General features: G+C 36.2%; 1 protein-coding gene across 1 annotated transcript; it reads right to left on the bottom strand.

Annotated features, from left to right (window-relative positions):
* Positions 1-278: 278 nt before the first annotated feature.
* gsc (goosecoid) lies at positions 279-12,899 on the bottom strand. Its single transcript, XM_056235134.1, has 4 exons — positions 12,790-12,899; positions 2,397-3,004; positions 1,713-1,972; positions 279-700 (listed from the first exon to the last, which is right to left on the bottom strand). The coding sequence occupies exons 2-4, from the start codon at positions 2,710-2,712 to the stop codon at positions 551-553; spliced, it is 726 nt and encodes a 241-aa protein (XP_056091109.1). The 5' UTR covers positions 2,713-3,004; positions 12,790-12,899; the 3' UTR covers positions 279-550.
* Between the last annotated feature and the right edge of the window lie 648 nt (positions 12,900-13,547).

The raw sequence follows: 13,547 nt of genomic DNA, 5'->3' as shown, positions 1-13,547 counted from the left end.
CACTTTATGAAAATGTTATTATAGCATAAAGATTTAAATTAGAAAATCCCTCGTTTAACAAATGCTGATAAGCAGTAAATCCTAGAGGACTTGAATTGAAATGCTTGAGAATATTTGCAACATTTTTAATAAATACGAAAAATCAAACTTTTTTTTTTTTTTTAAGATATTACTTTAATAGTTGCTTATGTTCTTATTTTGTTTTCAGGCGGTTAAACGCTGATTTAATCAATTTCAAACTTGATCGTCCTGCCATCGTACATGTCAGTTACAGCCCATTCCAGAACATTTTATTTTGGTATATCTACGACAAGACTTCAAAAACGATTTCAGTATATCAGGTAGGCAATTATATGGCCAGAATCCACGTTATTTTGTGTAAATTTAAATTAATATAAATAACAATATCATTGTTAAAGGTAACATTTACTATACATCTGTGCAACATCATGACAACACATTTTACTCCTACTCACATGGTACTTTACAATATGTACATAAAGTCCGAATCGTATTTTGTGCAAGATTTTCCGGTTTCATATTCTATTTATCAGCTGTCAGAATCCACGTCACTTTTGCCTTCCTCGATTTTCTCTGTGGTTGCTTTCGTGGATTTGTTCCATTTCTGTGAGTTTTCTGATTCCTCTGATGAAGACCTTTTCTGTCTTCTCCATTTTGCTCGTCTGTTTTTGAACCAAACCTAAGCGAAGAAAATGGGTAAAATGCTTAATTTCAAGAATATGAAAAACAAAGATTATACAGATGTCATTTGAAATCTCGAGTTTGTTTTATGCAGTGTGCGAATTATTCACTGACTTTCAGGGGGTCGAGGAATTTCTGTCAGTAATTTCATTGAGGTTCGTCTCAAACAACCCAAAAAGACTTTGGCGCCCCTGCCGCGAACTAGAATAAATAATCTTTCTTAAATGCGTTATAGACGAAACACTAAACGATTTTGTGACATGTTCATCAATAAAGCGATAAATTACAGTGGTTGAGACTGATTTTCACTAATTAGGCTACTCCTCAAGCGAGCACTTCTTCTAAGCGCATTCTGACTAAACTCAAATGTAACTTTTGTGGTTACAAAGTTTTCGAGTTCACAATTGCACTGATTTCTCCTACGTAGCTATTAGTCTACTTTTTTTTTTTTACAAACACGTTTAAAAAAAAAAAAAATTAAAAAAAAAAAGAAAGAACGAAATGGAATATAATCTTTAGTGGTTTAATAATCTTCCTAAAATCCTATTTGTATTAACTATTGTAAGGCCTTTTTTATGGAATGCTGTAGATTAGAATGTCCACGCTGTTATAGGTCTTTCTTGTGATAGCAATAGCAGTGTGAAATTACAGGCAGCTCCACAAAATAATTCTAAATTAAATAGGTTTTACACACACTCTGTCAGTATTATTACACTGTAAAAAAATATTGTTGGTTTAACTTAAAATTTTAAGTTCTTTGACATTTAAAATGTGAGTTGATACAATGAAGGAGATTGTTTCAATCAACAGAAACTCAAAATACTACATTAGCCTATATGAACCACATACATTATGGTTTGACAAAAAAAAAAAAAAATTGTGATAACAAATCATGAAAACATTTTAACAGTGTAAGAACCTCGGCCATATTGAACATTTTGTAGGCTGCAAACTAACGTTAACTTTCATTTTAAGTGTTTAACTTTAAAAAAAAAAGACCTGTCACTCACCTCTACTTTCTCTTCACGTAGGTGCACTTTTCGTGCCAGTTGCTCTCGTGTGCCAACATCAGGGTATTTGGTTTCTTGAAAAAGGTTCTCCAGTGCCTCCAGCTGCTCGTCGGTAAATATGGTTCGGTGTCTTCTCTTGCGCCGACAGTGTAACTGGTTGAGTAGCTGTAGCTCGGTTCTGGACAAGGTGCCCACGTTCATGTACGACATCATCTGATGTGGAACTGGAGAAATAAGCACTGAACCGGTGCTATCGTAACCTGAAAATAAGATCAAATCGTTTTTTGGAGCGCATTAATATAAACTGCATAAATATAAAATTTCAAAGTCATCGGACTTGTGTAACACGTAAACAAATGGCTAAATTCTGCAAAAAAAAAAAAAGTCCTCATCTGATCAAGAAACAATCTTTATTGCGTTCTTTTTTTAGACTAAAATTGTTCGATGTTACAATTAGGTTCGTCAGATAATCGTGTTGGTTTGATGCTTTTGTAATAAAAAAAAGAACTATTCACACCGGACTATAAAACTTAAAATGTGCTGCAAAAATTAAGAGGAGCAAAATCCACCATGCATTTTATTAAGAGAATTCTGAAACATGCACTGGAATAAATAGGCTATATATAAAAAATACATATATGCTATAAACCGTAGAAAGAAAGCAATAAAAGTAACATAGCCTACCTGTGGGAATACACGGACACTGTTGCGAGCCGAGGGTTGGTATTGCGCCGCAGCAAGCTGGCCCAGTCGGCCCCTGGACATGAAGTTGTCCGTAGTAGTAGTTGTTGTAGCCTATCCTGGTTCCATTTATCGATTGTAAGTTAGGAGCTGGAGGTCCTGTGTGTGAATACAGTCCATTAAATTCGCCAGCTGCTGTGTACAAGGATTCCGTCAAGTTGGAGAACACAACCGGAGCATTCCGATGGAGCAGAACCGAGTCCTTGCAGCTGGGTCTCCCTGCCAAGATGCTGTCGATACTAAACATCCCAGCGGGCATCACAAGCGAAAAGATGTTTGAGACTTGGTGCCAACCGAACTAAAATGTTCTCGTAGTCCTTTTAAAAATCACAGGTTTTCCTCATAGTAGCAAAAAGAGCGAATTCTTCGAGTTTGTTCCCTTTGGAAAGAGTGACCAAGCGCAAGAGATTCAGTGACTCGTTTGTGGCTGAGCTGAACCTCCTGCTCAGTTTTATACCCCGCTGACGTCATTGAAGGATTTGTGAATGACTTCTCCAATAAGAGATTGGCTGGGCTTAAGGTTAGCACACAATGGCGTGAAAACCACCGATCTGTGTATTGAGAATTAATTCGATTAAAGTTATTTGCTGACTTTTGAAACAAATAATTTAGTTCCAGCCAGCATTTTTAAAGAGACAGTCAGATGAATTCTGTCAACACTTATACTTTAGTTGTAAATGGTTGTCATAGTTTTATATTTCCTCTTTTTAAATTAAAATACTTTGAGTTTTTTTTAATACAATATAGCTGTAAAGTTCTTTATGCGTAAAATGCATCTGTTTGTTCCTGTGTTGATGAGAAGAATAGCGACTTCGCTTCAGCAAACACAGATTCTGAGTCCTAGCAGGTGAGATTCTTTTTTTTATTTAGATTTTGTAAAAATGTATAGCTCGCTCTCATATCAACAGACACTCCTTTCAAATAATTTATTTTTCAATGTCGTAACAGAGGTGACAGAAGAGGTTTTAAGTCGCTATAAATATAAATGATTTGCAGGATTATTTTGACATAAGAGAGTAGCTATAATAATTTCATGTATTATTAATTGATTTGCTATTGTTGGGCTATGGCAGGCATCATCTGAATCAGCAGGTTCTGGTAACATCCACCCAAGCTTTTCATCTATGAAAAAATATAACAAATAAATGAATGAGCAGACGTGGCTTGAAACATTACTTTCTATACTGGACACAGAAAATGCACAACATAGCTAGCTATATCTGACAGAACTGAAACTTTCGGTTTTATGTATTTCTAGTCGTTTACAATTTAATGTTTACTGTTTTAAATAAAAAAAATACAATATGATGGCATAAAATAATCTATTTGTTTACCACAATAAAATACACATTATCATATTAAATGTCTGTTTTAAATAGTGCTAAATCTTTATAGCCTAGGCTACTTGACATCAATTTACACAGTTTAGGGAAACTGTTTCTAAACGAGCCTATACATTTGTAGCAGGCATAGCCTATAACAGTAGGCTATTATATCAAAGTTTGAGACAAAATCACTGAGTTACAGACGTTGAAACTATAGCACTCCCTAATGGTTCGTATAGCAATCTATTTATTTATTTCTCTTTTTTTTACCCCTGAACTGATGTCCACGGATTCCGCTGCATTACCAAGGACTATATCCTAAATTGCTTAATAGTGCATGTTATTTGCAGAAGGCTCGGTCTGACACGACTGTCGCGCTCTGTCCACGGGAGATAATGCTGAGCAGATTAGCGTGTTTACTCCATCACGAGCGGATTCCCGGTAGGGAGGAAATCGCGCGTGTTAACTTACAACACCTCCAATAAGCACGCGCTCAATGAACATATGACCCTCGCTGTGATAAGATAACGACCATTAGCGGCTCTATTCTCCAGCTCTAAAACATACTTATTGCAATTACATTGCTTGATCAAATGGAATTTGCATGAGGGAAGATGCTGCTTGCTTACATTGGCTATTCAATTTATCTCCAATATCGCGCAATTGTAATGTCTGAATGTTTATTGGGAAACCAGAGGAGATCCAGGAAGCGTATCCGTGGCATGGCACGGTTGATTAGCCTAAACTAAATCTAAACTATGAATAACACATTCATATTGTGTTTATACACTGTATCCATCGTGTATAAAATTGATTTAAATTTACGGAATCACACAAATCTACTAATTATGTACAGGCATAATAACTGCACAACAAAATGTAGATGCGCAAAAACTCTCTCATGAACCTGCCACACGTTAATCAGTGGTTCTTAGTCAGGGGGCCTCAGCAAACTTCTAGAGGATACTAACTTTTGACATAATTATTTAGTATTATATTAGCCTACTATATTATAATATAGGCCTATATAATTTAAATTTGCTATTAGCCTATTTAATTATGTAAGCTAAACACCAAAATCGCCAAATGAAATCAAGATGTGCAACATTCAAACTGACATAGCCTATTTCTCATTTAACTGTCACTTCATTTGTCCCTTTTTAGTTATAGGCATACCGTATCGTTTTTTAAATGGAAATCACGGAATTAATCTACTGACTGCTGTTTTCTGTAGTAGCCTATACATAAAAAGTTTGAAAACAACCAGATTCGTCAGTACAGTAGAAGGACGAGGAGAAATATCTTAGTCCACATGAAGCGGGCTTCGAATATTATAATGGGGGACCTGGGAGTCAAAAAGGCTGAAACCCACCGCATTAGACTATGTTGACAGAACGTAAGACACGCAAATGAAACAATGAGGGGCTATTAAAATATCGGCCAATCAATGGTCACACGTTATCACAGGAATAAATGCTTAAATGCAGGGCCATTTACGCGTGGAAGTTTGCCTTATTACGAGCGGCAATTACTTTTCAATAGGTGCCTTTTGTTGTAATAATTGCATGTTTATCGCATGATTAAAAACGGGAACAAGGTGCTTAACTATGCGGAAATTATTTAACTCTTCATTGAAATTGACTTTGTTTCTACTATATATATATATAGGCTATATATATATATAGGCTATATATAAATAGGACACACACTTTGGTTTTACTATATATATATATATATATATATATATATATATATATATATATACACACACACACACACACACACACACTTTGGTTCTATTATATATATATATATATATATATATATATATATATATTGGTTCTACTATATATATATAGTAGAACCAGTCAATTTCAGTATATACTTATAGCATATTATATATATTAGAACCAAAGTCAATTTGGTGTATATGTGTGTGTGTGTACAAATTCACACACATTATATGTGAGCGGTTTTACTTTATTTGTTTTTACTATATATATAGTTTTTCACTTTGGTTTTACTATATATATATATATATATATATATATACACACACTTTGGTTCTATTATATATATATATATATATATTTTTTTTTTTGGTTCTACTATATATATATATATAGTAGAACCAGTCAATTTCAGTATATACTATATATATAGCATATTATATATATTAGAACCAAAGTCAATTTGGTGTATATGTGTGTGTGTACAAATTCACACACATTATATGTGAGCGGTTTTACTTTATTTGTAATACTAAAAAATACATTACACCATTTAACTTCTAGCATAATTTTGACACATTGATTGGCCCTTAGCCCTTATGTAAACACTTTAGCCTATTATGACTGAATGAAAGGATACTTGCATTTTCAGCTCTGCTCTCTAGGCACTCTGTAATTCAAAAAGGCACCTATAGCATTATTATTTCCTCTTTTTGTACATGTATCTCAACTTTCAAGAGGCACTGAAAGGAGGTAGTAAAAAGGATTGAAAAAAAATGAGATGGCCATTTGAAATTAAAAGCCGCGAAAGAGGTGTGAAGCCACCACTTACATGCTGAATAGCTGACATCAATCACAGAGAGTAAATGGTGGCTCTGCAGACAGGCCTAGACAGGCCTCTACAATAGAGGGTCCGCACACCGGCATCTTCACGGCACAACATATATTTCAAAGCCTTGATCTCTAAAATCTATCGTAATGCAGCAAATCAAAAGGGACTTTGTAATATAACCACATTTTAACTAGCAAAAACAAACCTCAGAGTGAGACAAGGCTGTCAGAGCCTCCCGATCGCCTCAAGTGCACAATTCTCCATTTCGTTTTTTTACATGTCATCATGTCTCAGAGAGAAAATATCTGTGTGGATGAATGAATGTCAAGATAGACAGATAGATAGATACATTCCTCCTATGTGGACCTCCACAAAACACCCAAGTGTGTGTGTTGCATTTATAGTGCTAGACAGAGGCAGAGCCATGAACAGTGCCAGACAGCAGTGTTTATTTCCTGTGTATTTCAGCCGGGACAGAAAGGGAACCTGGCATTGGATTAAAAGGGCTTCTTTGCATTTAATCTTTCATTCCATACTGGTGCCGGCGAGAAATCCATATTTATTGTTCATGTCATGGCTGTCATATGGCGGGTGCCTGTTTTACAGTATGTCTTTTGTAGGACCCCCTGAGCTGAATTCTACAGTGCTGAAACACAGGCATTCACTGGTGCAACAGTTCAACAGACGCCTTGAGAGCTTGAGACCAGAGCACATACAGTGACTTACAAAGATTAAAAAATATTCACTCGAAATATTTTGGAATGTTTACTATACTACTTATGATATGTTTTTTTTTATTATTAAATGTGAATATTTTGTGAGTGAAACAAGTGTTTAGTGTTATGTCTGAACTCTGAAGATAACAGCTCACTATTTCTACTTTTCATCTAGATTTTTGATATTTCCAGTATGTTCACATAACACAGAAACAACAGCAGTGCTTTCAAAAAGGTCTTATGTTTTTACTGGGGCCGTCAAATCGATTCATCGTGATTAATCGCATCTAACATAAACGTTTTTGTTTCCATAATATATATGTGTGTGTATATATATGTGTGTGTGTGTGTATAAATGTGTGTTGCTATACAGTATATACACACACATACAGTACATATATAATATATATAAATATAATAACATATACACATATATTATGTAAACAAAAACATTTGTTAAATGCGATTAATCAATTTGACAGCTATAGCTTTTACCAATTTTTACTTTAAACAAATACTAAAACCTCAAATGGGACTGAAGCAGTTAAGCATCTCAATTGAATCAGTTTTTGTTATTAAAATATAGTGTGTGTTTATCTTTTTAGGCCTGCATGGAATTTTTAATTCAATGAAATATAATTTCCACAGTGTGCATCAACTGACATAATTTTTTTATTTTTTTTAGAGAGAACTGTTGTTTTAATTTAGTGATTTTAGTGAATAAATAGGTGGCAAACACAGAAAATAAGACAACGCTCTCCTTAAAACTAATTTTAAATCAATAAAAAAAGTTATTTGTATACAGCATGTACAATCTCTATAATAAATGTATTATCCAGAGAAAACCTTTTTTTCATCAAAGAGAAAGTAGCATGTGGCAAAGTCAAAATGTTTAATTTTTTTAATTCAGTTTTTGAAACATTGCTACTGCCCATTCTGACCCTTCTCTGTTCATTTCGTACATTTTACACAATTTCCGAAAGAATTTACGCCGAGAACCTGTCATTGTGCATAAAAGAAGCTCTCTCTATATGAGGCCTTATTAATCATTATTTCTAGTGTGAAACTATCAGCCAGTCTCAGTAATTACTGATTAAAAGCAGCTGGTCCTCTGGCTGTACCGCTCTGAGACAGGAGCGTATGCAGTGGCTTGTTATCTAACCGAGCGTTAAGATGAGAATCAGAGACACATTTACACATCTTAGAATCAAGCATCCCTCTCTGCACTCTCTCTCCTGTCAGAGAGCCATTGTAAAGCGCTAATTTGCCCATGCAGGAATCACAAGAATTTCAAATGGGTGCTGAAGGACGTGACAGAATCATAATGGAACCTAGAATCAATCCATCAAAACGTCAGAACAGCGAATGTCACAAATGAATTGAATGCAGCATATTAGTGCGTTAACTCAGGCTTCTTAATGTCCTGTGACACTTCAATTTCTTTTAATTTTTCCTTCTTTTCTTGACTCAAAGACACGTTAAGGCCTCTAAGTGGTATTTACTTTTGCGCTACAGGTTGATACTCGCAGTTTGAGTTTGTTGTTTATATAAAGTATGACATTTTTATAATTCCTAATAAGTGTTGTTGACATTAACATGACTCTAAAAGGCTGGACAATACCATGGACAGCAACAATGAGGCGTCTGTGTCTGTGACATGCTTACCATTAGAGGGCACAGGTGTGCAAAGAACACTGCAACCACAGATGCCTATCTTTATCTTCTGTGAATGTATCATTTTAACTACTAACATCATGCTACATTAACAAATTGAGATGATTGACAGCTCATTTTAAAATATTCCAAGGGAAAGGCTTTGCAAAATTGCTAAATTACAAATACATAGTCAATGCAAATTAATTGCATAATTGGCTTTTTAAATAAAAGCAAAAACTAATCATGGTGTTTTTACTTCCGGATGATGTGGGGATAGAAGAAAGGCAGTAAAACAGAAACATATTGTCTGGATCTGGGAGGTATTACGGGAGAGCACCTGGACCGACGACGGCAACTTAAAGTAGAAACTCAATCTCTGAGCTTTACCTCAGCCTGCTACTGGTGGTGGTCTCCATTAATCCACCACAGGTGCCAAAGACCCTGGCCTGCCTGGCTGATACTATACCAGAGGAGATTTGTTTGTCAGTCCTCCCTTTTGTCCCACTTTAATTTGAATTCTTTTTTGTAAATCACTGTAAATGCTTTGCATAAGTTTACATATCCAAATGACTTCTCCAAATCCTCTTTCCATTCGTCATTAGCCTTTGATTTGAGGATTGTCACAAAAACATGGTCTATGTGTAGACGTTTTTTCTTTCCTTCAGAAATGTCTTATTGTAAATCTATATCTCAACAGCCTTGTAAAATGTTAAGATAACGATAACCATTTCTGAGGCTATAGTGAATTACTCTAACACGCTACCTTGCACAAGAGTGGCTCTGTTTCACTTGGCTTTTCAAATTACACAGTGCTGCCATTGTGATTTACAAATAAGTGAACGTGCCAGCTAATAATCTTTAATATCCACCGATGACAGAATGGAATTAGCCGCATATTTTCTCCCAAACATTCAATTTTCTTCCTCCTCGTTGTGTAAGCTAGGCCCTAATCCCGTCTTTATGCGGTGGGGTATTAACCCTATTGAGGCATCAGTGTGTTGGCCTCTGGACCCGGGGGCGCAAAGCGCGCGCTCACCTGGGCTCAACGCGCCTTTTGTTAGCGCGCGAGACGCACCGTGCCAGCGCGCGGGTTATTCAGGAGCCTGAGAATCAAATACAGTATTACATTTAAGCTATGCAATAATTACCCTCATTAGCCGTAACTGGAGCGCGCAGCGAACGGATTTACCAATAAAGCTTCACTAATGCTATGTAGACTCAGGAAACATATCATAAACATAATTCAATAATCATTGGAAATACATATTAATGCGGCCCTCCGACCCTCAAACTGTCAGCGTTTTGCCCCGGAGGAGCGTTGTTAAATTTATTTCCCCCTTCCTTGCTGCGGTCATTTCCCACATTTCCATTCAATGAATTGAATGTTTATTCTCTGTGCAGCTTCAGGGTAAGTTGCAATGCCTCAGTAACAACAAATAAAAAAGTTTTGTTGCTCTGTCCGTTTGTTCAAAAGGTCGTAGGATTCGCCCAGTCACTGACATGGAGATTTAAACCAGTCATTATTCAATTGCACCGTGCGGGTTAAAAACACAGGCTAGTGTCGGGAACCTTTAGACAACCCCGATGCAACATATTACATTATGGGTTGCTTCAGAATGTTGTTATTGGCTCTGCGATGATTTTGATTTTATCGCGAGCTGATTCAATCAGAACAATGTGTATTTGAGTTTATTGTGGTAGACAGCAATGCTTAAAGCACTATTTGAGCCGATGCGGTCTGGGCATCTTTAAGCTTTCCTGTACAGATCATAAATAGGAGAAAATTAGTTTGAAAGTTGAATCTGACAATTGTGTTGTGTAGTGGTTATCTAAATATTTAATCTACAAAAACATGAAATGTCATCAACTATTAAGAAAAAGTATTTGCATTTAATCTTTATTCAGAGAATCTGTATGATAGGGATATTTATCAATGCTTTTGTAATGTTTACCTGAATCGACCCTTCGATAAGCCCCGCCTTAAAAACGTTGTTGACCAATCAGCAAATGTTGCAGTCCGCGATGTTCCCTTTTGGTTTTGCACTGTTTCTTTGGATAGTTATTATAAAAGCCATTTTATGGGAATTATCAACAACAACAACAACAACAAAAAATCAACGGTAAAACTTCTGTAATAGTGTAATAGTCTGTAGTGACATGATAAACGCTGTAGGCATAGGCAATTTTTTTCCGAATCAAATCTAGAGAAGTGATTAATCGCAATTAATCGCACCCAAAATAAAAGTTTGTGTATAATCATTTTGTATATATAAATACACACATGCATGTATATATTTAAGAAATATTTGCATACTGTATTATACATAATTTATATTATATTATACATGTAAATATTGTATATATAAATAACACATTTTTCTTAAATATATGCATGGCTGTGTGTGTATTTATATATACAAAATAATTATACAAAGTCCATACACATATATTATGTAAACAAACTTTTATTTTGGATGCGATTAATTGTTGCTCAGCACTAAAATTTACATTTTAATTTACATTCTGATTAAGGTAGTCAAAGTGTTAACAGTAACAAACGTTTTCACATATATACTGAATGCATTTTAAACTGCAGATGCTTTTTACAGAAATATCTCTCATTTGGAATATTCTGCAAAGCTAATTGCCAGGCTATATTTGAGCTATTTGTATCAGTGTATTACTGCAAACACAGTGTTACAGTTTTGCACCTGCACATATGCTGGGTTCAGAAACCTCACCCAGTGCAGTGAAATGGGGATCAGGAAGGAATTTGTGTAGCGAATTGAGACGTACCTTGCCGAAGGGAGAATGGACATTGGCAGCCTTGAGCACAATGGTGGAGTTGAGATTTGAACTCCATTTGGTTTAATTTCCTCTCAAGTGAAAGGCAAGGAAGATTAATGTAATATCCCCAAATCCATCCTGTTTTATTTCTATTAAATCAACAGTGAAATGCAACCACTAGGCCTGTTTGTGGATGGAGAATTTGGATAGTGTTTCTCCATCTAGCTAAAGAGACCTCGTGTACTTTCAAGGCAATGAATGATGCTAGTTAAAAAAAAAATCAGTTGTTGCTTAAGTCAGCCTCTCCGATTGCACGCCATCCTTCAGAGAAGAAATGACTTGCAGTTATTAAATTTAGTATGAGTTACTGTCATGATACGAAATAATCAGTTATTTCACTTTTCCATGGATAACCTCAGGCTATACCTGCTATTCATTTTCCCCATTATATCTTTTGTTTTCTGTGCAAAGTTTTATCAGTGATATTTCGTTCTCCAACATCGAGTGGACGGCACTTAAACAAGTAAAACTAAAAACACACCAGAAGCACAATAACAAATCTCTGGGTGGGTGGGCGGTTGGAAAGAACAATACTTTTATGGTGATCTCCAGACTCACTGGCCTTTCAGAAATGTTGGTTTGCACAATAGGCCGCTGTCCTGAATGAAACCCCACTAATCCGCAGCTTTTCTAGTCATCCTTACAATGGAGTGATTGGGAAGACAAACATGTTAAACTGTTAAGCTAATTCGGACTCTTTTATTATTTTTTTCCTCTGCATTCTGCAGGATTACAAATGCAGAGCTCAGTTGTTAGCATGCAGACGTACTCACTCAGCATCGGTTTAAGTGCTTGCATAGGTGAGTCAACAGCGAGCCTCACCTGTAGTCACACTTGCATATGCACACCGTGGCCCGCACAAGCACAGCCTGTTTTACAAAAGTGTTTTCAATCCATAAACCGAGACCATTGCTTTTTAAAGCGTGTCTTTTAAGACACCATAAATCTTTCCTTCTCGCCAGCCGCTTTCTCTAGAGTGACAGTCAGCATACTCGAGTTTGACGATGATTGTTTTCAGTGCACCCTTCGCCCCCCCCCCCCCCACCCCCACCAGCTCTGCACTCTATCATTTGGAACAATAATAAACAACCACCGACGCGGGCAAAAAAGCCTCCTGAAATCTATTACTGAGAATAGTGTGGTTATGCGGAGAGCGGAGGGGAATGTTTCCCCCCCCCATGCAAACATCACTGTAATTTCCAATGCCAAACTGATTCGGGCCAGGCTTACCATGCTCTTATCTGATCCGTACGGGTGGTCTCCCCGACCCCTCCTTTTATTCCAGTTGCACAGATCTGGAAATCTTCTTCACACCACACTTGGGTTGTGGGTCTCCCCTGCCAAAGAGCGACTGGAATCATTTCAAGGGAAAAAAGGGAATACAAGTGGTTAGATTGGGGGATTAAGATCACTTACAATATGGGCCGGTTTATAACGTGCTCTCTGTAGAAACATTCTCCTTTTCATTTGGCTGTCGAGACGCTTGCTGAGGCAAATTTCTTGGTTTTAGAGTAGCAATCAGGCGTTCTTCAAGTCCTGGACCACTGAAGGCCCACCATGTAGATAATGTCCTCAATTACAAAGGGGTGAACTTGGTCTTGGACTTCAACAATAGTTTGCCTTTGCAGAGAAAATAGTCAATTTATTTGACATAGAAATTACCCGATTACAGACCTAAATGTGTCTGTATATAATCAATTACACACTTAAATTAGTTTATTTATTAATAAGAATATATAAGAATAGAGAGATAGAGAGAGGCATGTTTCAGACAGTGCTGGAACACCGAATTGATTCCTCTTTTGCGTTTACTTGAGCTTAAACGAACACACAAAATTATGTCAAAATAACCGTCTCGGCAAGTATTCTCTCGGTTATGTCCTAAGTGAATAGTTAAAAAAGAAACCGTGCATTCGGTCTTAAAGTGACAGCGGCCTAATATTCCTGTCATTAATGTTAAAATAAGCTTGAACCTATATTTAATTTAT

The sequence above is a fragment of the Rhinichthys klamathensis genome, unplaced genomic scaffold (genome assembly GCF_029890125.1).
Source record: "Rhinichthys klamathensis goyatoka isolate OS25496 unplaced genomic scaffold, OSU_Roscu_1.1 h1tg000412l_1, whole genome shotgun sequence".
NCBI classification, from domain to species: domain Eukaryota; kingdom Metazoa; phylum Chordata; class Actinopteri; order Cypriniformes; family Leuciscidae; genus Rhinichthys; species Rhinichthys klamathensis.
The sequence above is the reverse complement of the archived record's forward strand: the minus strand, read 5'-3'. Positions and strand labels throughout refer to the sequence as shown.

Bases quoted from the DNA above. Each gene is read 5' to 3' on its own strand.
- gsc (XM_056235134.1), bottom strand. From the start codon at position 2,712: ATGCCCGCTGGGATGTTTAGTATCGACAGCATCTTGGCAGGGAGACCC. The intron at 1,973-2,396 runs GTAGGCTATGTT...TCTTATTTTCAG, and splicing joins GTGTCCGTGTATTCCCACAG to GTTACGATAGCACCGGTTCA. The intron at 701-1,712 runs GTGAGTGACAGG...TTCTTCGCTTAG, and splicing joins TACGTGAAGAGAAAGTAGAG to GTTTGGTTCAAAAACAGACG.